This window comes from Lathamus discolor, chromosome 1 (genome assembly GCF_037157495.1).
Source record: "Lathamus discolor isolate bLatDis1 chromosome 1, bLatDis1.hap1, whole genome shotgun sequence".
NCBI lineage: Eukaryota > Metazoa > Chordata > Aves > Psittaciformes > Psittacidae > Lathamus > Lathamus discolor.
In genome coordinates, this window is record NC_088884.1 from 22629583 (window position 1) to 22652652 (window position 23070).

General features: G+C 38.7%; 1 protein-coding gene across 3 annotated transcripts; it reads left to right on the forward strand.

Annotated features, from left to right (window-relative positions):
• Positions 1-281: 281 nt before the first annotated feature.
• TUBGCP6 (tubulin gamma complex component 6) lies at positions 282-22718 on the forward strand. 3 transcript variants are annotated; one of them, XM_065665117.1, is made up of 26 exons: positions 282-368; positions 987-1791; positions 2751-2914; positions 4307-4517; positions 5019-5192; positions 6264-6385; positions 6712-6787; positions 7290-7399; positions 9093-9184; positions 9282-9421; positions 11076-11225; positions 11862-11943; positions 12019-12107; positions 12292-12407; positions 13099-13237; positions 13325-13441; positions 13670-14978; positions 15365-15420; positions 15683-15875; positions 16132-16300; positions 17688-17829; positions 18349-18543; positions 18804-18936; positions 19161-19374; positions 20244-20443; positions 22214-22718. In XM_065665117.1, exons 2-26 carry the CDS (start codon positions 1045-1047, stop codon positions 22303-22305), a joined length of 5232 nt encoding a protein of 1743 aa, XP_065521189.1. In that variant the 5' UTR covers positions 282-368; positions 987-1044; the 3' UTR covers positions 22306-22718. The 3 variants fall into 3 exon arrangements, with proteins under 3 accessions (XP_065521189.1, XP_065521196.1, XP_065521201.1); XM_065665124.1 differs by lacking the exon at positions 282-368 and having other exon boundaries at positions 1703-2115; XM_065665129.1 differs by lacking the exons at positions 282-368; positions 987-1791 and having other exon boundaries at positions 2908-2962.
• Positions 22719-23070: the final 352 nt, after the last annotated feature.

Below are 23070 nucleotides of genomic sequence, written 5' to 3' on the forward strand. Positions count from 1 at the left end.
TTGATGCATTTTATTAAAACATGAGTTAAGCTGAAGCCCGTGTACTCCTGGTAGAGCTAGTTTGTAAGTGTGGTCGGAAGGCTGCAGCCACGTTGTGCAGCTCGGGCCCCGACCGTGGTTTATTGCTTTCCGGTAACGTTATTGTAAACTGGGCTCACGCGTTACATGCAAGCACCGCAGGGCGGGTTTGCCACCCGCCGGCGCTCTACGTACCGGGTCACACCGCGCCCGTACCCCGGGCAGGGGCTCCCGCCGGCCGCCACGCCCAGCGCCTCTCCGCGGCTCGTCGCGCTGGCGTGACGTCACGCCGTGTTCGGCGGCCCGCGAAGGGGGAAGGAGCGGCTGCGGCGGCCCCGGCAGCCGCAGAGGTACGGCGGGAGCGGGCCGGGGTGCCGCGGGAGCGGGGTGCCGGGGGCGAGCAGGGGCTGCAGGGCCGGGCCCAGCGGACCCCCAGCGCTCCCGCCCCGCCGCGGGAGCCGCTCCGGGTGCTCCTGTCGCCCCCCGCGCCTTTCCTGCGGGTGCTCCGGGGCCGCCGCGGGGGTGGCCGGTGCCGCTGCAGCCCAGCCCTGCCCTGCCCATCACCATCAGCGCCCGCGCCTCTTCGCGCTCCTCTTCTCGCCCGCTCCCTGCGTGGCCCCATGGCTTCTGCGGCGGGCACTGCGCTGGGGAGAGCGGGGCGATGGTGTCTCCTGAGAGGACACGGGGTGGTAAAGGTCCGGAGGTGTTCCCACAGGAAACCCTGTCTGCGATCAGGACAGCCTTCTCTTCTGTTTCAGTGTGCCGAGCAAAATCAGGCGCTTGGAATTAAGCTTGCACCACCGTCAGTATGCTTGTGATCAAAGTCATGCTGTTATTTTTGTAGCTTGTGTCCTAAATGTGTGCTAGGTCAGTTTTCTTCTCTCTGGTTTTGGGCTGTCTTAGTTTAAGCTAAAGCACACTCATCTGTTTTATACACATCACAAGTGTTTCTTCCTGGTATTTTTCAGATCTTTGCATGAAACCAGAGCCCTGGACTGTAACTGTAACCTGACAGTTTGATTGGAAATGGAGAGCATCACCCAGTTGTTCAGTGACTTGTGTGAAGCACACTTGACAGGTTTGCCATGGAAGGTCCACCTGGGCAGGCAGAAGATCAGCAAGAGAAGGGCTAAGCAAAATCTGAAAAGGGTTGCTTATAATGCCCTGTTCATGAACCTTTTTCAAGAGGAGGCTCGTAAGCTGCAGTCAGATGTTTCTAGGCTGCCAGTGAAAAACAAAATCTTGATGCTGTCTTTCAACTTAAGAGTTGCTGGACTCGGTGCTCAGGCAGACAGACTGGAGAATCTTGTGGAGGAACTGGAAACAGCTGAATGCTTACCATTTACTGAAGTTAATGCTGTCTTGGATCTCCTGGTACAGCTTGCTGGAACGGGGCCTCCCCAGCTTGTACCACAAAAAAAGGACTATTTTCTGAACAACAAATACGTTGGTAGAAATGTCAAGTATCAGGGTTATGATTATTACGATGTAAGTGTATTTGAAGCTGATATACAATCTCTAATAACAAACGAAGAATGTCAGTTCAACGACACAATTCAGAAGACGCTTCAGATCATGGAAGCTGCCCCTGGCACCGGGCTCCCAGCCATAGGGCTCTTCTCACGGGACTGTCCGTCTGGGGACAGATTTGAGAAAGAAACACGGGTCTCGCTCTTCGGTGCTCTTGTCCACAGCCGTACCTATGACATGGACATCAAACTGGATTTGCCACCAGTGCCTGACAATGCAGATTTGTCTGGACTTGCAATTAAAGTATGATATCATTTGGTTTGGACTTGAATGTATGCATGCTTTCAATATGCCACTTTGAAACTATAGTTCGAACTATAGGTAGTCGTTTAATTTGTAACAGAAGCATTCAATGTTGGAATTAAAGATGAAGCAGGGATCCTTTTCTGTACTCCTAATCCTCATTTTGTTCCTTCTGCTTAACATGTGGATAGCTTTTGCAGTTCCCTTAACTCAGAATCTTAAATGAAACTTGAAGGCAGAGAGATTAAAAAGGAAAACCCCTGTGGCATTCAGTGTGCACATATGGATGCAAGTCGTAACTTAGGGGAGGCAGAACCTTTCTGAGTAAGTGCTGCACTCTTTCCATCAGACTGGAAAATTTGTGATTTCTTGAAGAATGTGCTGCTTTTTATGTGGGTGCGATTGTCTTTTACTGAAGTTGAATACTGTTCTGCACGTGCAACTCCTGTTGAGTGGGAGCTGAGGATATGGCAGATACACTGTTTGTAAACCTGCAGGTTTTCCACATGTGAATAAGCATAAGGGAACAAACTATGTTAGAGTTAACAAAATGTTTACAAATTTGAATAATTAGGGCCTGGATCTCTTGCTCAAATGAAATACCTAGCAGTATGATTTTGTTTGTGTAACGTATTGAATATGCAGACATCAGGTTATCAACTTGTAGAACTATATGCTTACCAAAGGAGAAAGTGTAGAGTTTAATATCCACAAATTTAGTGTATTATTTTGGTGGTGATTGTAGTTTTATGTATGGGCATTAGTACCAGTAGAGGCTTATCAAATGGAAAGAGTGCTTATAGGGGAAAAATCGAAATAGATGTAAAGGGAGGGCACACAACACAGGCTTTGTTACGTAGAGTCCTTTGATCATGAGTGATAGCAGGAAATCTTCTTTATTAGCATATATTTCTTCAGTAAAATGTTTCAGTATATAACATTTGAACTCTCTCTGACAGGTTCCCCAAAGTATAGACCAGTCGGAAGATGAGGGATTCCAGTCAGCATCCAATCTGACTCCAGATTCTCAGTCAGAGCCGAGCATGACTCCAGACATAGACTTGTGGGATGCAGTACTTACATATGGACCCAGCAAACGAAGATGTTGGGAAAGAATTGGATAGTATGTGTCTGCTCTTACTGGCAAGCTTGTTATGCATCACATGCAAATGTATGGAGGTGCATTTCATCTTAGTTCCAAATGACCTCAGTATAAATGATGAAATATTAATGTTTAATTCAGAACATTCAATGTACTGCATTAATGACTGAGAAAGGAATAACAGTCGTGCAGTTTCAACAAACTAGTTCTTGGATTGCAGCTGTTTCATAGGAAGACAGAAAATCGTCTTTGTCAAAACCACTGAAGGGATTATGGGAATGCTTGCTGTCTGTGAAACGCAACATTTTTCTAACTAATCTGACTTCTTTTGCACTATACAATTTATCTCAGTCTAAAATGATCCCATATTTTCAGTTTCAAAAGAGAAAGTGGTAATTGTAGAGCACGAGGATAATCAAACCCATATCTCCCAGTACTGTACAGTACTGTATTAATTTTCCCTGTCTGTAACCAAAACAGAAATTATTACTGTGGATTTCTTGATGGTGTAGTTAGAGTTGTAGTTCTTTTGGCTGTTGAGCAGAAGATGAATCCCCTGAGAGGACACTGTATAGCCCTGTTAAAGCTTCCTGGCTTCCCTAAAATGGAAGAGAAAAGGAAAAGGAAGGTATGGCAGGGATCCTCCTTACATTCCTGATAGACAGTATTGTGCCTGATTCTTGGAGAAACTTTGCTCTGTATGTTTTCTGTAATTTTAAGTCGTAACCTAGTGATGTATCTGTGGTATTGTTATATACTGTTTTTTCAGCTCTGAGCCTGAGAAGCTCACAAGCTCCCTATTGTGGTTTTTCAAAGCCCCTCTAGCATGCTCAAGCTTTGTTTCTAGTTATGACAGGGTTTTTTGCTACCATTTAGACTGCGAGGATTTTAGAGTCATATACAGACCATATGCCTGGCAGCTTTCATGTAATGCATGCTACCAGAATTCAGAATTTTTTGAGTAATTGGAAGGAGACATTGTTTTGGAGGGGACAGTAATCGTCACTGGGAAGAGATCAAATATGTTAATACAAGTCACTACAGCATTTTGAGTATATTGCTCTTGAACATATTTGAAAATTAATATTACGTGGACCCTGGAAATCTGGTATATATTGACTTCATTTTCTTAATGTGAAAACTGAATCAGGGAAGACTACAGAAGAGGCTGGTGGTTATCTATCATGATTTCTGTCTGTGATCTGGTGTTCAAATTATCTACCTATTTCTTCATTGTACTGAGTCTGGGCTACAGTTTCATTGATGGAAAGCACATTCCCTTGACTGAAAATGTCTACTTTTCTGTGGCCACTACTGGCTGTGTAAAATTCAGAAATGCCGTTTTTGATTTAGGAGTTATATTTCCTTCTTTTCATATAATCACGTTGTAACGTTGTGTTTGCTCCGACACAGCCCACCTGGTAAGAAAGAGGAACCCTATCTTACTGAAGCCGGGAGAGAAGCTTTTGACAAATTTTACAAACTTCGAGAAGGGGAATTACAACTGTTTAGCAATACTGTGCTTCAGCTTCCACAGCTTGTGCTAATGAAAGAACCTGAACTGGTTAAGGATGTCTTGAATGTCCTCATTGGTGTGGTATCTACTACATTTTCACTCAATCAGGTATGGAAGATTTTTAACTGTGCTTCTTAGTTGAATCTTTTTTCTTTGTAGAGGTCTCCTTTTTAATACATTTATTTCTTTTGAGATCTTGCAGTTGTGGATACTATTAAAAAGTTGAATATGACCTAATGGCAATAAGGCAGTATTTATATATCGTAATAGCGATGTTATTGCAGTGGGCTATGAGTATCTGTAAGCCTGTAAGTGAAAACAGGTTTATGAATACTTGAAAATAGATGTGTAAATAGTTTTGTAGATTGGATTTTCTTGAAGGAATTAGATAATGAGTTTTATTCTGTACATTTGCAAATACCATTCATGCTCCTGAAATTTTGCTACAGTTTAATGTTTATCACACTGTTCTAGCTGCATAGTATTAGTTACCAGAGTATCTAAACTGAAAATGTGTTATTTTTGTGTGTAAATGTTTGCTATTTTAAGTCAGAATAAAGCTATGAAATACCTGAATCTGCTTTTTTTCCCCTCTCTATATCCTTTCAGGCTGCTCAGACATTTATGATAAAGGAGGGGGTATATGTATCTGGAACTTCACCAGAGACAATGCACAACCTGCTCTCAGAAGTTGCAGAGTATGGAACCTATTACACACGACTAAGTCGGTTTTCTCTTCAACCAGTTTTAGATTCTTCATACAGCAAAGGACTTGTGTTTCAGGTAAAATGACTGTATTAAATCATCTAGGTTTAATGGGCCAGTTATCTTAGGTAGAGAAGGTAACTTCCATTTTGTGTAAAGCTGGAATTCCTGCATTCTGCAAAACTGCAAGGCTTATCAAGTGTAATGCTCATCCCAGGTCGCCAATGAACAGTGCTACTGCGTTGAAATCACAGCTCTGTTGCTTGCACTGAAACACATGGTAAAAGGTCTTCATTACCTCAAGTATGATTTGTTTAGTCATGTTGTTCTTTTGAGGACTAAAGGAATATAATTTTTAGATGTTAAAACCATCACGTATTTATACATTAAGTTGCATAAAATTAAAATACAATAACCTTCTTAACACAGTATGTGTATATATAATACATATTTAAAAAATAAAAACTAACATAGAGAAATGTTATATTAAATAGCCTTAATTACTTTTTCTCAGTTCAGAATTAAGTGCAAATTTTCCCTGTCAGACGTCTGTATATTATGCTGAACTGTATGTACACTGTGAAATATCTTTCTGATGCATAGAATTAAGTTAGGATTGGTTATGAAGACAATGAAAATGTATTCCTATGAAAATGCATTCCAGTGAAAATGTATTGAAGACAATGAAAATGTATTCTTTCTGAATGTTTGATTTACAGCAATGTTAATAAACATAGAATAGGAAAATCTCTCTCCTTGTCTTGTTAGAAAAAGTTATAGATGAGATTTTTCCATATCGAGTTTAGGCATCAAAGTAAGGAAACTGGTTTCCCATGTGCATATTATAGCTGTTTGAGAACAGGAGGCTCCTTAAAGGGCAATTCAAAGGAGCTGAATAAAGATGCTTTGATATACACTGCGTGGGTACAGACTCTGTGCATTGGATATATAAAGAGTGTAGAGGAGTCATCTGGCTAATTTGAATATCTGCTGCTGCATGGACTCTTACCTCCCTCTTAGTTCAGTATACAGGCCCCTCTTACCTAATATGCAGATTATTTTAGTAAAACATTTGCTTTCATGCTGATGCAATTAATGTGAGACACAGACAGACTGTTAACAACTTTGAATATTTTCTGTTGGTACTAGGCATTCACAAGTGGGCTGAGAAAGTATCTTCAATATTACCGAGCCTGTGTTTTGTCAACTCCTCCTACTTTAAGTCTTCTAACAATCAGCTTTCTCTTCAGAAAATTAGGTCGTCAGTTGAGGTAAGAGAATAATAGTGAATATTTAAGCTTTTCATAGCAGAAAAGATGCAATCTATTTCTTCATATTCACTAAACCAGACAATACTACATGGGCATTCTTACATAGTTTTTCAGTATTTTCCATCTGTTTTAACAGATTTCTTTCTATCCAGAAGATTCTAGGGAGAACATGTAAGGTGTTTATATTCAATTTCTTTGTTACCCTGGTACCATTCAGTTGATACAGTAGGGTTGTTGTATGATACTCAGCTTTAGTAAAGTTCATCAAAGTGGTCTCGGAGACTTCTGGTTAAAATTGTTACATGTATTTTAATATTGTTTTTTAGGTATTTAGCTGAACTTTGTGGCATAGGAACAACAGCCCTGGGGATCAGTGGTGGAGCTGGTGCTTCATTTCCTACGGTGATAATTCATTTGATATATTTATGTTTGGTTTTGGTTACATTGGTAATATTCTTCAAAATTAGGTAGGATTTTACATGCAATTTTTAGTGGTCCATTTGCTATGAAAGACATAGCCTTGGACCTCCAGTTAGTGCCATGATCCTTTCTCCAGGTATTTTAAAATTAGTAATTTTGTTTACTTCGTAAAGTAAATGAAGGACCCAAAATAATCCTTAGAGTGCATTTCATTTAGTTTAATTCTAAAGAAGGTGTTTATAGCAAGTCAAATGGATCCAAGTCTAAACATACATGTTTTCCTCCATTGACTACAAAGTGAATTTGAGATAACTAGCTTAGGTAAAGTGATCTTAGTTGCAGAGAACTAGAGGACATGCATCTGATAGAGGATAGAGGACATCCTGCATTCTGTGTCTAGTGAAACATGTAAAGCTATGCATTTATGAATCTTTCTTTATTAAAGTTTGTGGCCTAATATTAGAATATTTTTCCATTTTCTTAGGGTGTTAAATTGCTTTCATATCTATACAAAGAGGCTCTCAACAACTGTAGCAATGAGCATTATCCAGTTCTTCTGTCTCTGTTGAAGACAAGCTGTGAACCATACACAAGGTGCGTCCATACTGTTCTCTGCATAATTGTATTTAAGAGCAGTTCTGAATTACTCATCTGGTGAGTAATTTAAGAATGGCTTTTCACATTCTCAGAGAAAATACAAGATGTGTCTGCAAATACATACTAAATTAATTTTGCTGAATCCTTCTTCCCCTCTCTTTTGCAGCTCAGTAGCAACATAAGGGTTTTATGTGTGACTAGATTAGTAAATAAATACATGTAAATAAGACTTCTTTCTTGCTGCTGGTCTTGGAAATTCATACTGAAATGTAAGATTTGGATAAAGTTCGTTCTTTTTTTTTTTTTTTCTTCTCATACTTATAGTAAAATCCTGAAACTGGCAACTAAGAAGTTCCTTTTGATCTTGCACAAGCTGGAAAAGTTTGTGTTTATTTCCACTGTCTTAATTCTTGTGGGCTTTCAGTAAGGAAAAATAATAAAAATTAATAGATCTGTTGTTCATTAAGTAGATGCAACTAACTAACAACTGGAAGTGGAGTTCCTTGTATTGCAGCAGTTTTGTTTACAGTGATACTTATTAGATGTAATGGTACTAGAAAGAGAAAACCCAAATTTGTCAAAATGCTCTAAATTGAAGATTCCTCACAAGGCCCCCTTCTTGTTTTTTCTTCCTTCTACATAAAATGTTCTCTGGAGAAATTTGATTTCATATTTACTAGAAGACTCACAGAAATATCTTCACAGCTCCTGCCCTGCAGTTTGTAGAAGGTAGCCAGATTTCTGAAATAGCAAGGGCAGGAACCTAAAAAAATACGAAAGTGTGCTCACTAGTATGTGCTACTTACAGTATTGACCCCTGAATTTGTTGCAGATCTCTACTGAAGCATCAGTCATGTTCAATCAAGGCTGCTGCGGAAGGAGGTGTCATCTGCAGAAATTGTTATCTCACTCATTTATTAACCCGAAAGAAATGAAACAGTAGTTTTTGCTCAAATAAATCACAGAAACATCAGATTTAACACTTTATTAGCTTTTTACTTACAACCTTAAAATTGAAGTGGTTCCTCTGCTAAATGCTTCTTGCCTGTTACACTGACCCAATGTCTAGAAACAGTGTTAGTAGCGCAGCGAATAAGAAAAGAAAATATAATCTCTAAGGTGCTCTGAGCTTTTTTTACCTGTAGCTTCAGATAATTGTATTTTTTATTTCTTCAAAAGAAAAAGCATGAATAAATATTCCAGAGCAGTAGATCTCATTACTGCATGTATATTAAAAAATGGCTCTAGATCTAGGGGAAAAGTGTTTAATATTGCATCTTTGTTTTATAGCCTTTCAGTTTCTCCCTGCTCAAGTTACCTCTCTTTAAAATAAATTCTTCCTGCTTATTTCTCCCTGTGCTTTTGATGTGTTGCAAAGATTTATTGAAATTTTTGAGGTATACTTAGTAAATTAATATACAGAAATGAAAAGACGGTTTTAATTAAGGCAGCGTTCTTGCATCTTAACTAATCACTGAAATGTTCTATATAAAAATGGTTTATGAAAAATGCAGTGACATAATCCTACATGTATCTTTAAATATCACTGTGACAGCACTTAATTGCTGGGTTTATCCTGCCTATAGCTTTTTTGTTTTGATGTTCTAGAGAATATTCTTACTGTTTGATTATATTAAAGTTGAGAAGATGAGAGGATTGATTCTCAATATTGTACAATTGTATTTTTTAGATTTATCTATGATTGGGTATACAGTGGTGTGTTCAGAGATGTTTATGGAGAATTTATGATCCAGGTGAATGAGGATTACCTTTGTTTCAGAGGTACAGTATGTATATGGATCATTTCTAATTTATATAATTTGTGTAGTTAATGAAATAATTAAAAATACATACTTTCATCTTTTTGTTTGATATGTAGATAAACATTACTGGACTCATGGTTATGTTTTGATTTCAAAAGAAGTAGAAGACTGTGTCCCTGTATTTCTTAAACATATTGCTAATGATGTATACATATGTGGGAAAACCATAAATTTGCTGAAGTTGTGCTGTCCTAGGGTAAGTTTTGGTTTGGTTCCTTCCTATTCCATTGAGAAAATCATGTCTCTTTAGAGCAAGATTCTAGGACTTTAGCAAGGTTGTTTCTTTATTGAAAGATAGTAGGACGTTGATTCATAAAAGGCAATTACTTGCTCACAGATGCTTGTGGGCTGATTATCCACTCATACTTCTTAACACCTCACTGCAGACATATACATTTTTAACAGCATCCAATTAATTGTATCCAAGGCACATGCTATAGTTCTTACTTTCCTTAGTATTCAAAGCAGAAATGTTTTAGGCTTCCAAGAAAGTGCCTTCCATTTTTCACCCAACTCATAGTCTTCTCTTTTTTTATGTTTAAAGATGCCTCACTTACCAGGTCTTGACTCAGTTCTCCATAGAGTTTCAGCTCTATCACTACATCTTCAAAAAGTGCTTAAATAGTTTATTCATGTTTTGCAGAATGAGTCTTGTCTTGATAAGGAAAACATGTTGAACTACTTTGTGTTTTCCCTCTTCTCTCTGCATGTCTAACAAAGAAACAACCACAGAGATGTCTAAAGGCACTCTTTCCATTCTCTTCAAGATCAGAGTTGCCTAGTTTAGACAGAGCTGAGCAGCTCATTATCAGTTATCTTGACATCAGGTATCAGTCATAAGCCTGATACCTCAAGATGGCCCTCTGCTAGTTCTCCTGAGTCTGTTTTGATAAACATTCTCTAGCCACAACTTAGATGTGCCAGTGGTACTGGGCTTTCTATAAAACAGCGTCAGCCATTGTTTCCTTTATAAATTACAGCTTTATCAGTCACTGTCACAGTGTCATAATAGATAGAACATTCCCCCAGGATATGTAGCACCCAGGTTCAGTCATCTTCCATCTGTCAGAGAGTGCCAGACACATTTCATCCCTTTCCACGATAATGCCCTGAACAGCTGGCTGTTCCCTTTTGATTTGGCTAACAAAGTCCCAGGAACGCCGCTCTGGGCTTTAACCAGACTGGGGACTGCAGTGTGAGCATACTTGTGTGCTCTTGTTTTTTAAAGTTTACTTGCCTGTTTTCTGCACTGAGTAGAACAGCTTGAGGAATCTAGGAAAGCTGTGGTGGAGCAGAAAGACCTAAGATATTCAGCTTACAGAACAGGTGCTCTGTGATGTGCACTGGACATATTTTTGAGAGTTATGTCTTGTGTAGAGCTCTTTCCTGTAGGTGTGTGTTAGTTGTGTTCCAGACAGTTCCTATTACGTGGGGATCTGTGGGGATGTAAGTAAACAAGCACTGACTTTTGTTAGAAGGGATGCATTCAAGTGCTGCATTACTCAGCCTTAGTTAATTTGGATGTTCAGAAAACCAAAGCTTTAGGCATTTAGAACACAACTAGTATAAATGTATGTATCAGACTTTAGATTCCTATCCAATTAATTGGGAAAAAAGGGGACTCTGAGAATTTTCCCTGTGATCCAAGTTCTGGAACGTTATACCTCTGTCTTCTAGTTTGAACGATATAAATACTAAAACCAGTGATATGAATAAAGGTTATAGATCCTGTGTGGAGGCTTCTTTCTCTGCCTTGAAACAGTGCTAAGTTAAAAAATAAATAATTTGAGTTCATAATATAACATTTTACTCTTAGAGATGTATATAAAAGGACATTTCTTGTTTTTCAGCACTATATATGCTGGTCAGATATTCCTGTTCCCCGGATTTCAGTTATTTTTTCGCTTGAGGAGCTGAAAGAAATAGAGAGAGATTGTGCAGTGTATGTGGGTCGAATGGAAAGAATTGCCCGATACAGTTCCATAAGCAAGGAGGAAAAGGTAAATGAATAAAAGAATGAAGACCTTATTGTTGGGATTTATTCTTTTTTAAATACTAATTTTTCATTTATTTTATAACTCTGAAATAATTTGTATTTATGGTCAGAATCTTTTCATTGGTCAGTTGCTGTTTGAATTATTATCGCAACACATAAACTTACTTAATACAGCTTGTAAAAGTGTAGGTGGTGTCTTGGCATTTGCATGTATCAAGTGAGTTTTGGACTTCCATTTTATTCCTTGCAGCAGAAGATTTGCCCTTCTACTGAAAAGTAGCGAAAAGATGGTTAAATTTTAATGTGGCAAGCTAGTTAGTAAGAAGATGAGACTCTTTGTAATTTGCATAGCTGCTTGTTTTTTCAGAACTCTTCTAGTTACAAAGAGACTTCTAACTTTCAGATGCCAACAATCTAGTGTATACAGGGTGGATTTAGCTTGTGGAAAGGCCTGCAATATTAACTTTTAAAATTATCTCAGAGACTTTCTGTACAATTAATTGCTTTATTAATATTTCTGTACTGTAGCCATAAATTAATAACCTTGATAAAGTGTGTGCCTGTCTTTTCAACAGTGTATTTTCAAGTCTAAAATGATAGAAAAAATTCCCATATGTGTTTTTGTTTGGGTTCTTTTTAGGATTTACGCATGGAAATAGCCAAACAAGAATTAATTGTTCATGCTAGAGAAACCGCTAGTAAAGTACTAAAAGCCATTAATGGTAAGTTGCAGTAGTGTTTCATGTGTTTTCCAGTGGGTTTGTTAATATAAACTAACAATATCCATTTTAATACAGATCGACAAATGTCAGAACGAATGGCTTTGGATGCAAAGAAACGGGAACAGTTTCAGAAGCTGAAAGAGCAATTTGCAAAGGACCAGGAGGTATTTCTGTGTGTTTCTGAAGGCCAATTTTATTTCTTAGGCAAATAACTGAAAGGATATCTTGATCTATTGTACTGAAGTTGAATGAATTGAATGAGTGGGGTACAAATGTGAACTTCTCGCAGGTGTGTGTATTACAGCTGGTATTGAGAGTGGCTTTTAAAAGTATTAAATATTTATGCAGCGTCGTCTTGCAATAAAGCAGGAAGAGATTGATGATGATTTCAGCTATGCCCGAGAGCTCAGAGAGAGAGAAAAAAGACTGAAAGCTTTAGAAGAAGAACTGGAAAAAAAGGCAAGGTAAATGCTTCTGAGTAGTCTCCCAAAGCTTGGATACTACAAAACCATCATAACCATAAAAACCTCAGGAAAAATTGCTGTATATTAAAATCTATGGTACTAACAGTTCCCAGATACTGCTGTACAAGGGTAATAGTTACAGTTAAAACGTGGATGTAAGGATTTTTTGGTAATCTGTGAGCAATTTTGTCATTTGGGAATGCTTAGTGGCCTAAAAGTCTGGGAGCCACTGATTAATGCGAGCCCTCTCCAGTCTGGGTTTTGTTATCATCAGAATTTAAGGAAAAAATGTAACTACATCTTACAATTAAAAGCTGAGCCCACAGCAAAAATGGTCACATGTATGTCAAAGCAGAAGTAAAAAGCAGAGGAGTTAGATCAATAATTATTTGAATTGCTGTTGTTCTGCATATAGTAATGTTTCACTGTTGTTTGTTATATCTAAAAATACTTAAGATAAATGAGTGACCTACTATAGAAATACATATTGACTAAGAACAGTTTGTCATAATGACTAAGAATAATTCCTTTGTTTTCTCCACTGTTTATTCTCTGGGATTGAAGCCTCTGGCTTCTACTTTTAAGCAATTGTTTCTCAGTTCTAAAGTGCTGAAAGGTCTTATTCTTTAGAAACGAAGAGGAAAATGAATATGTGAAAATCTGTAACTTAGCTTTGTTTTTATCTTCTTAGGCAGGAATTAATTGACCATTATAGCAAACTCTCTGATGATGCAGCTCGTAGGGAACAAAGAGCCCTGTGGAAAATCCAGCGACACAAGTTGGAAACAGCCCGTCTTAAGTTTCTGTTAGAAGATCAAAAACGCATCGAGGTATCATCTGAAAAGCTTTAAGAAATGTAATTTAGAGAATTTGGCATTTGATACTTAAAGACTTGGTTTTGTCTTTTTTACTTACAGGAAATGCTTGAAAAACTTCCAGATGGAAGCTACAGGAGAAAATTAGATATTATTCCTTATAAACAGTGCCAGTTGGCTTTAGATAAAACCCCTATTGTGAAAGATCCACATTCACAGGTGAGTTTATTTTCGTACATCAACTCCAGGTTGCTCTTCCAGGTGTCCCTCAAGGGAGTTCATGTCGTGGTTCATTTCAGTTCTGTAAACATGAGGTTCACTATAACAGCAAGGTGACTGGTTACCATGCTATTTGTAGTACATATGAAAAAATGGTGATAAAGTGTGTCTCAAAAGTAGCTTGATTATGTGACTAGCCATACACTGTAATAATTATTTCTTTTTTAGGTGTCTTCTCTGAAACCTCCACATGTCAATGAGACAATTGGCCAAAAAGAATCTGAGCCTGGACTGGAATATGCTACTTCTGCTGACAAGGCACTGCCAGAACCAACAAATAATAACCCTGATCAGCATTTTCAGCCTAAAGCAGCTGGATCTGAAAGCAGTCCCCAGAGTTCAGAGAAAGCATGCAGTCCTCTCTACAGTGCTGATTCCCTTCCTGAATCCAGTGTGAATATAGAAGACTTCTTACCAAAGCCACAAGATGAACAACCTGTTGCTATTAGCATACAAGGGTCTTTGCTGGATGAAGCATTCCGAAATATTAACTCGGATCTCTCTGAGACTCCTCAAGTAAGTGAAAATCAGCCTGTCTTGAGAGGAGCACTGGAAGGAGAAGACAGTGCACCATTACATCAGCAAAATGAGTATGATTTTAATACAGTTCTCAGACCATCTGCAGCTTGGCAGGGACATGTTAGAGTTGGAGAAAATGAATTTGATGTAGAGTACAGAAGGCCTCCATGGAATATTTATGGACATGCATCTGATTCCAGCATTAGAGTGGGAGAGTATGTACCTCATGTGGAGACTTACCAGCCACATGCAAGTCCTTATGGGCATTCTTCCGACTCCCATATAAAAATCAGCAGCTATACTTCTGAAGTTGAATCTAGCCGACCCCGATGGAATATTCATGGACATGTTTCTGAAGCTCATATCAAAATTGGGGAATATGCTTCAGAGGTAGAGCCGTCAAGGCCCAGGTGGAATATTCATGGACATGCTTCAGAGGCCAATATTAAGATTGGGGAGTATGTGTCAAACGTAGCTCCTACAAGGCCTCGATGGAACATCCATGGTCATGCATCTGATGCCAATATCAAGATTGGTGAAAATGTGTCAGAGGTGGTCTCAGCTAGGCCTCGGTGGAGCATCCATGGGCATGCTTCACAGTCACACATCAAAATTGGAGAACTGGTTTCAGATACAGAGCCTCTGAAGTCTCATTGGAGCCCATTTGGTCATGCATCCCAGTCAAGCATCCAAATAGGGAAGTGGGCCCCATCTACAGAAGATGATCCAATACCTCATCGTAAAATCATTTCAAGTCCTGCCACTGACTCCACAGTTCAGACACTTCTGTACAGTGAAGAAGCATCTCCTGCTGAAGGGAGCAGAAAGGAAGCAAAAGCATCACAAATGAAGAAAAAGACTTCACCACAGTTGCAGTCATCTGACAGTGTTCCAGTCCTTCCTGATGCCGTTATTAAAGATGACAAAAAAGAAAATACGATGGAAGAGAAAGAAGAAGGTAAGTTAAGTTTATTCAGTCAGCATTTGTTTAAGGGCTCATGAAAGTAACTGTACATGTCTATGTTCAAAATGGGTATTTATTACTTAATTCCTTGCATAACTTCTTGGACATCTCAGATTCCTTTGTTAGAATTCAGAGGAAAGAATGTGAGCTAAGTCTTTCTTCTATATAGAAGAAACAGCATTAAAAAAATCTGTTCTGATACTGAAACAGGAACTTTTTTGATCTTGAGTAGAAAACAGGCATAAAACTGCCTGGGTGGGACTGTTACTGAGGTGGTTGTACCTGTGATAGTCTATAGAGAAGTCTTGAAGAACTTTGGGAGCAGATCTGAACTGTGAACTAAGTATTTAGTGTTGTCTTTAATTTACTTCTAATTACAGTAATGGCAGATGTGGTAAACAAGGACCCTTCTCCAGATTCCTCACAGATCGTACAGGTAAGAAACAAAAGTAGTTGTTGCAAAGATTTCCTTTTCCTTTGAAGATTAAACACATTGTTAGTTAAGACAGTAAGTTTCTGTCCTAATCTAGTAATCACTGTAATACCATACTGGTTTTGCATGTCAGAGAAGTACAGGTGAGTAAGCTCTTTTATTTTCAGCTGGAACAACTAATAAAGTACCTGTAGGAACACATTAAGTGTGAGTAGACAGATACAGCATCTCTCATGAAATTTGTCCTTTTTTTTTTTTGTTTTAGGCGCAAGAACCTGAAAAAGCAAGTCCACAAGATCCTGTGCCTCAAGAAGCTTTGTCTTCTGAAGCTAATACTCCAAAGACTAAGGACGAGGAAGGGGGAGAGGAAGATACATGGAAGAAAGAACAAGCTTATTTGAAAGCCTTATCGGATCAGTATTGTATTGAAAAATATCAAGATAGTTATGATTTGATGTGTGAGTATAACTGTTGGAACAGAGATCAACAGCAAATGTGGGAAACTTCAGCAAGAAAGCTGAGTGCCAAAAAAATTACCTAAATTGCCAGTCTTAAGAACTGCAGTAGCCAGACACTTTGCTTCTGGGCACAGAGATGAGGAATTCATCTTGACACATTATGATTTTCTAACCTAGAGAGGTTTGTAGAGGTTAATAGAAACAGATTATTGAATTGCTTAATTAGTTTACAATGCTTATATGTTTTTAAATTTAGCAGAACTACCGGTTTCTCATCTCTTGCATCATGTGATACCAAGATCCTACACTTTTCCTGTGGATCCTATGGTACAGTCAGCGACAGATGAAACAGCTGTACAGCTGAGTGAGCTCTTATCCCTGCCAGTGCTGATGAAACGGTCTATTACTGCTCCACTTGTATCTCAGTGAGTGTTTGTTAGAAATAGTGAATCGATAATTTAGCCATTAGTGTTCTATTCTTTTAGTTCTTTTTTAAGACAAGAGTTGCGCATAGATCTGTTCCCTTAATTTTCCTCTTTGCTCCCAGAAGTGGTTCAGTGGATGGTCCATAACTAACTAAAACATTCAGATTTACATTTAATGTAAATAGTAACATAAACTTTCCTAAATTTTTATTAGTAAATTAAAGCTTTGAAGGTCTGTTTGAAATACCAGGGTTTAGAGGGAACTGTTTGCTCTCAGACTGGTGGATTATGCAGCAGTGGTTTTGACACCATTGGTTTCCGTGTTCTTTTAAAAAGAAGGTGTATTATTTATAATGTTTGTGCTAGTTTTTATTTGGTAGATGAAAGATAAGAGGGGAAAGAAAAATCTTTTGATAATGTGAAAGCTCATGCATAATGATCAGGATATATTTTATGTTTCTATTGAACTTCAGCTTCAAGGCTGTTTGTTTGAAGTTTAATAGAAGCTGTTCTTGTTACTTTTGGAATATATAGGGAAAACACATGTGTTGGACCATTTTCTTAATAAATCTAATGGTATTTTAAAGAAAAGTGTCTGTTATTATGTACAAGATCAGCTTCTGGCATGAAAGCAGTTACTCACAGATGTGTTGACATGCTTCCTGTTTGGGAATCTACTTTCTTGTAAGTCTGGATTTCCATTTACCAACTCAGAGTATACTAGACTCAAAGTTTGGTGCAATGTAGAAAGATGTAATTATCTAACTTAGTTTTAAACATCCAGATTGCTATCCATTAGAACAATCCCTATACAGATTCATGTGTTCAGCAAAGCAAAGTGAGCAGGCCTGAGTTGTGTGCTGGCAGATTTAGCCTATCCCTGGTATGCAAGTTAAATTATTTAAAGCTGGCTTGAATACCTGCACTGTACTGAAAATTGTAGTATAGACCTGTATTGCTTATAGACCTGCCCTCAGTATCTAGTGTCAGAGCTTTACCAATTAGGATATTCGTCTCAGGGATTTAATAGTCTTTCTTAATCTGTTTGTGTAGGTGACACATAGAAGCCTATTAACAAAATGTTGCTCCAGGCCTAGCAGCATGTTCTAAAGGCCATTATATGTAGCCAGTCTTAAAATAATTCCCCAGTTCTGTTCAAAATGCAGTTAGCTGAAGTGGTAGGTTTTAATTCCGCTATATTCTGGATGAAGATTTTATTTGTTTCTTTTTTTTTTTTTTTTTTTTTTTTGCTTATATGAATATCATCCTGTCTTGGATGTCAGAGTTAAGTACTGGAGCATTAATCTCATGTAGCCACACCTTAATATTAACAGTAAGGAAGGAGCTGCTTGTAAGAAGAATACCTTTTCTTTCTTTTTATTCTTAGTGTTTCTCTTGTGAACAAAGCTATAGTTGATTACTACTTTGTGGAACTGAATGTGGAGAAGCATTTTGAAGCACTGAGACACTTTTTGTTGATGGAAGATGGAGAGTTTGCTCAGTCGCTCAGTGACCTTTTGTTTGAGAAGGTATTTGCTTTGTTGTCTTAACTGCTGGTTTTGGATTGCCTGCTTTAACTTGGGAATGAGGGAATAGTGTGAATTAGAATCCTGCCTTGTGCTGATTTCCTCTTTTGTGCTGTGTCAAGAAACCTTGTAGTAAGGAACTCTTAACATTGTTAGGACTGAGGCAAAAGAAGGTCCTTTGCATGGAAGGGATGCCCAGGCCCAAGGAAGTCCCAGGGAAGAGCCCATTGCCATTTGGCAATCCAGTAGAAAGGCCTAAGTTGCAGAATACCTACTCTTAGCTCAGATATACTACAGAGCAGAGGGGAGGGCATCTGGAGAGGGTGCTGGGCCTTCTGATGAGGCAGTATTTTAATGACCTAACCCTGTGTTCATGGGGAAGTCAGCAAGGTAGGAGGGATAGCATTGGTTAATATAGCCGTTTGCCAGTGGGAGCTATGTGGCTGTAAGTGTTCAGGAGCCAAGAATTTGTTAATACTGTGTAATTAGGATTGGTTTGTTTTGTTGGTATGTTTTCCGTAGCTTGGATCAGGACAAACACCCGGTGAGCTGCTGAATCCACTGGTTCTTAATTCCATCCTAAATAAAGCACTACAGTACAGCCTCCATGGTGACACCCAGCTTGCTTCCAATCTTTCTTTTGCCCTCAAGTATCTTCCGGAAGTATTCAAGCCCAATGCACCCGATGCTCTGAGTTGCTTAGAGCTAAGGTACAAGGTAAGACAGCATGGAGAAAGGTAGAATACTGCAATTATACCATGGTTCTTATGGTGATAGGGTGAATATGTTTTTAATGGAATACCTTTAAGAATGAAGTAAAAAAAATGTGTAATGGAAATTACATGATTGACTTAGCCTGTCCACTGCACTGCATTATTAAAATGCATATACTAATTTGTATGTCCCTGAAATACTTGTATCTGAAATACAATTTCTAACACAAAGTATAGTAAGATCAGCACTGTTATTTCTTTCAGGTTGACTGGCCTCTGAACATTGTCATTACTGAGAGCTGCATGAATAAATACAACAAGATCTTTTCCTTTTTGCTTCAGCTGAAGCACATGGTGTGGACACTCAAGGATGTTTGGTTTCACTTGAAACGCACTGGTATGTATAATGAGTGAAGCAGAGAGTGTCCTGTATGAAGTGCTTTTGCCACCCTGTGCTAGACAATTGCTTATAAATAGTCATGTCAAGCTTCAGAAAGCACAGTTTCTTAAAGAAACTTCCCTGGCATTTCTACTAACAAAAACCTTAGTTCCTTTGCAAATCCTGATTTTAGATGGTCTCCTTGGGTGCTGATGGTAATGTATTTCTGTTTTTCTTTTCAGCTTTAGTCAGTCACGCATCAAATTCTGTTCAGTTTCGACAGCTCCAGCTGTATAAACATGAAATGCAGCATTTTGTGAAGGTTATTCAAGGCTACATTGCTAATCAGATTCTTCATGTTACCTGGTGTGAATTTGGAAACAAACTGTCTTCTGTAGGTAACCTGGAAGAAATTCACAGAACACATGCTGAATACCTCAACAAAGCAATCTTCAGGCAAGCTGCCGTATTTATTTTTACTTCAAATCTCTTAAGTGAATGAAGCAGCCAGTCTGGCCTAACTTATGTGTGCAAAACTGACTTCTACCCGACACACTAAGTAGTCTTTACATATAAATGTGTTGCTACATGAGGGAAACAAACTTCATGGCATGTTATGAGGGCCCTACTTGGATACTTCTCCTCAGCTACCCATCCGCAGACTCCTTGGAGTTGGCTCCAGCTCCTGTTTACCCTGCCTCTGCAAGTTTTAGGTCTACTCAGGACAGTTGTAACCTGAACACTAAAAGGCACACTTGCCACAGTTCTGTTTTTCTTTCACCCCATCCTTGTTGCAGCCTTTGTAAATGCATGCTGTTTCATTCAGCATGAGTAGTGTGCACAAGTAAGCCTAGCTGAAGTAAAACACTTCTGTATACATTGTACCTGCCTTTAATATATGTGCAGTAACCAGGGCTGGACTTTGAAGGAACAAATGTGACCTGATGCCTTTGTGCAGACATCTGTCTTTCAGGAACCACAGGCGTTTAGCCCTTTGGTTGGCATATATGAGGCAGAAGGGCAGTCTGAATAAGAGGAGAGGAGCAAGGGTTGTTTGGTTTCTTCTTAAACAGGATACACTGGAATAATGAAGTGGGGAGACGGAGGGAGAGGAGATGATAAAGAACAGAAAGTATGAACAAGAAAAGAAACCCATCCTTTTATGTCTCTCTTTTCCAGTTTTAATGAGAAGAAACTTGCCTAAAACTGCTGTTTGGGTACCAGGGGATGGGATGAGAGGGGAGTAAAGCTGAAGAAGGCTCAGAGCATGATAATGTTTTTAAATGTCAACTACACCTCTGAATTTGCTTTTGTTCTGTTGTTAGGGGTCTGTTGACAGAGAAGGCAGCCCCTGTGATGAACATTATACACAGCATCTTCAGCCTTATTTTGAAGTTCCGCAGCCAGCTGATCTCTCAGTCCTGGAGCTTTGATGCAGGGAAGCAAATGGCTGTTCATCCCAACTTTGGTCTGATGCAGCAGTCTTACAACACCTTCAAGTATTACTCCCACTTCTTATTCAAAGGTAAGAAATGGAATAAATTCTAGATGGAGGAAAAAGTCAACTGACAACTGAAAAAATTACAAAGGGGTTTTGGAATTACATTGCCCTAGTAGGAAGATGTGTGTACTTAGCATGTGTTAGAACATGTATTTCCCAAATGAAAACTGCATTCTTGTGGCTTGCAAAGCTCTGCATATCCACCAGTTAAAATGTCCACACAAGAAATCTAACAGGTATCCCCAAACTGACCATAAGTTTTTGCTAATGTGCAAAGTGAGTGTTTGGTATTTAGCTCTGTGTACATGCTTACATTTTCCTTTCTTTGGAATTGATTTCTGGCGCTTTTTATTGGCAGCAGTGAGAGGTAGATAGTACTTAGAAGTAATTTTAGATTCATCTGCATTAGTTGAGTATTACCCTTGTCATGAGATTCTAAAATTCTGATTCTTGTGTTGGACTAAAGCTCAGAGAGGCTCCAAGCAGTAGCTGGAGCTTATATCCAGTGCACCAGAAAGGTGTATTTTCAACTGCACAGATAATTTGCCAGATGTTCTTTGCTGTAACATAATAAAGTTTCTCCTCACTATCAGCTTATAATGTGAAGAACTGGTTATCTGTCTTTCCTCTCCATTTCTCTTTCAGATCTTGCTTGTGTTTTTAGTGGAAGTTACTTAACATGCCCCTGAGTATAAAAGGTGGTGCATGAGAGTTTGGTTATTGTTTTTTTTTTTTAAATTCCGGAAGGAAGTGCAACTGTTTTCCTTGCATCTATTTTTCTGGAATATTTTCTAGTCAGACTGTATTCTTCAGGAAATGAGCTGCCCTTTTTATTCTTTAAGGGTATCCAAAAATGGTGTCAAAGGACCAAACCCAGGTATTTCAGGATGAGTTAGAATGGCTGCTTCCAAATTCCACAGGAAGCCAGAACACCTCTGGGAGCCACCTAAGCCCATACTACGAGATCTATGGTTGCTTCATGGACAGAGATTAATAGACCATTCTGTAAGGAAATTTGCTGAGTGACCTGGTTCTTTACACCCTCTCTATTAAGCACTACAAAACAAATACGTGCTTGTTCATCTACACTTGTACCTTCAGTCACCGTGTATGGTAAAACGCTCTCACAATGGGTTGATCCAGAATCCATTGAAAGCCAATACAAAGTAGTCTGGACTTCAATGGCTTTGGCTCAGGCCCTAACTTCTAACTATACACTTTCCCTTCTTCCTTGCATGGTACTGCTGCTTGCTAATTCCCTTTCTGCTACTGCATGGGATGTTTGTGAGCTTAGGGAGTTTCTATTGCCTTTTCCCTTTGTTACTAAGGATGTTTAGAGCTGTCTGTTCATTCATAGAGCTTGAGGGGTATGTCCCAGGAATTTCTCTTTGGTTTTTCTCTCTCACAATGGACTATGCTCAAGAAAACTTTAGCAGAGCTACTTCTTTCACATCCAGAGGACCTAAACATGCTTCCTGGTCAGTCGAGATTATGATAAGAACCCACTATCTTACTGTGAGAGCAACTTGAGAAAGCATTTCCTTCTTGTTAGAGTAATAGTTTCACTTAGAACTGACACATAATCTTTCTTTTACAACTTATTTGGAATACTTTGTAATTCCAGAAAGAGACATTGGACCTTTCCTATGCAAAAATGATATTTTGTTTCTGCTGTCTTCAGATTTCTACATTAGGCTGCTTTTTTGTTTCAGTTAAAATGCACAGGAGCTGCCAAGGCTGACTTTAGAATGTTCATCTTAGTTGAAACCTGTTTATGTTTTGTTTTTCTTCCAGTGGTAACAAAGCTTGTAAATAGAGGATACCAACCCCACTTGGAGGACTTTCTCCTGCGAATCAACTTTAATAACTACTACAAGGATAACTGACCTCTCTAGAGTAGGATCACTGATAATAGCATGGTAAACCACAAAAAGATAATCCTATATGCTTATTATTTATAGAAGCTTATGCAAATGCCATGCAAGAGGCATTTTTCTTCAGTGAAATAACCCGCCATCTAATAGCTTGAAGAATATAACCACCAGCTTAAAGAATATAACCACCACATACAGAGAATGATGCATCTTAAAATCCACCACATCTTCCAGTTATTTAATCTGCTGAGAATTGATGTTGTCATTATTGCCAAGGCAAAAGAGCCGAGTGCCTGATCTTAACAGGGGAGAGAGTGCAAACCTGTATATCTGTGAATGTGTAAATGTTCTATTTTCAGTGTTGTGAATTTCTTGCAATGTAAATACATGTATGTGAAATAAATTAACATACTTTCTAAAGCTGAGCATGAGGTACAAGTGTTCAAAGAGACATAAGTACCTATTTGATGAGTTTTATTGTCAAGGTGATGATACTGATTTTCAATGTGAACACAACTGATTTCTTTAAGGCTATTAGTCACAGTGGAAGAGGGTATCTTAAAAACATATTGTGCTAATGTAGGAGATATGGTATTTGGCTATTCAAGCAGTTGATAATTGTTAGGTCACTTATGCCAAACTTAGTTTCCTTATCCCTGATTTAAGCTATCCACCTGTTGTGGTGAATATGTAAAACACCTAAACCAGAAATTCAGCAACACTAAAGTGTAACAAAGCTCAAATTCCAAATATGTTCCAGCTGCTGCTCTCAGCTGC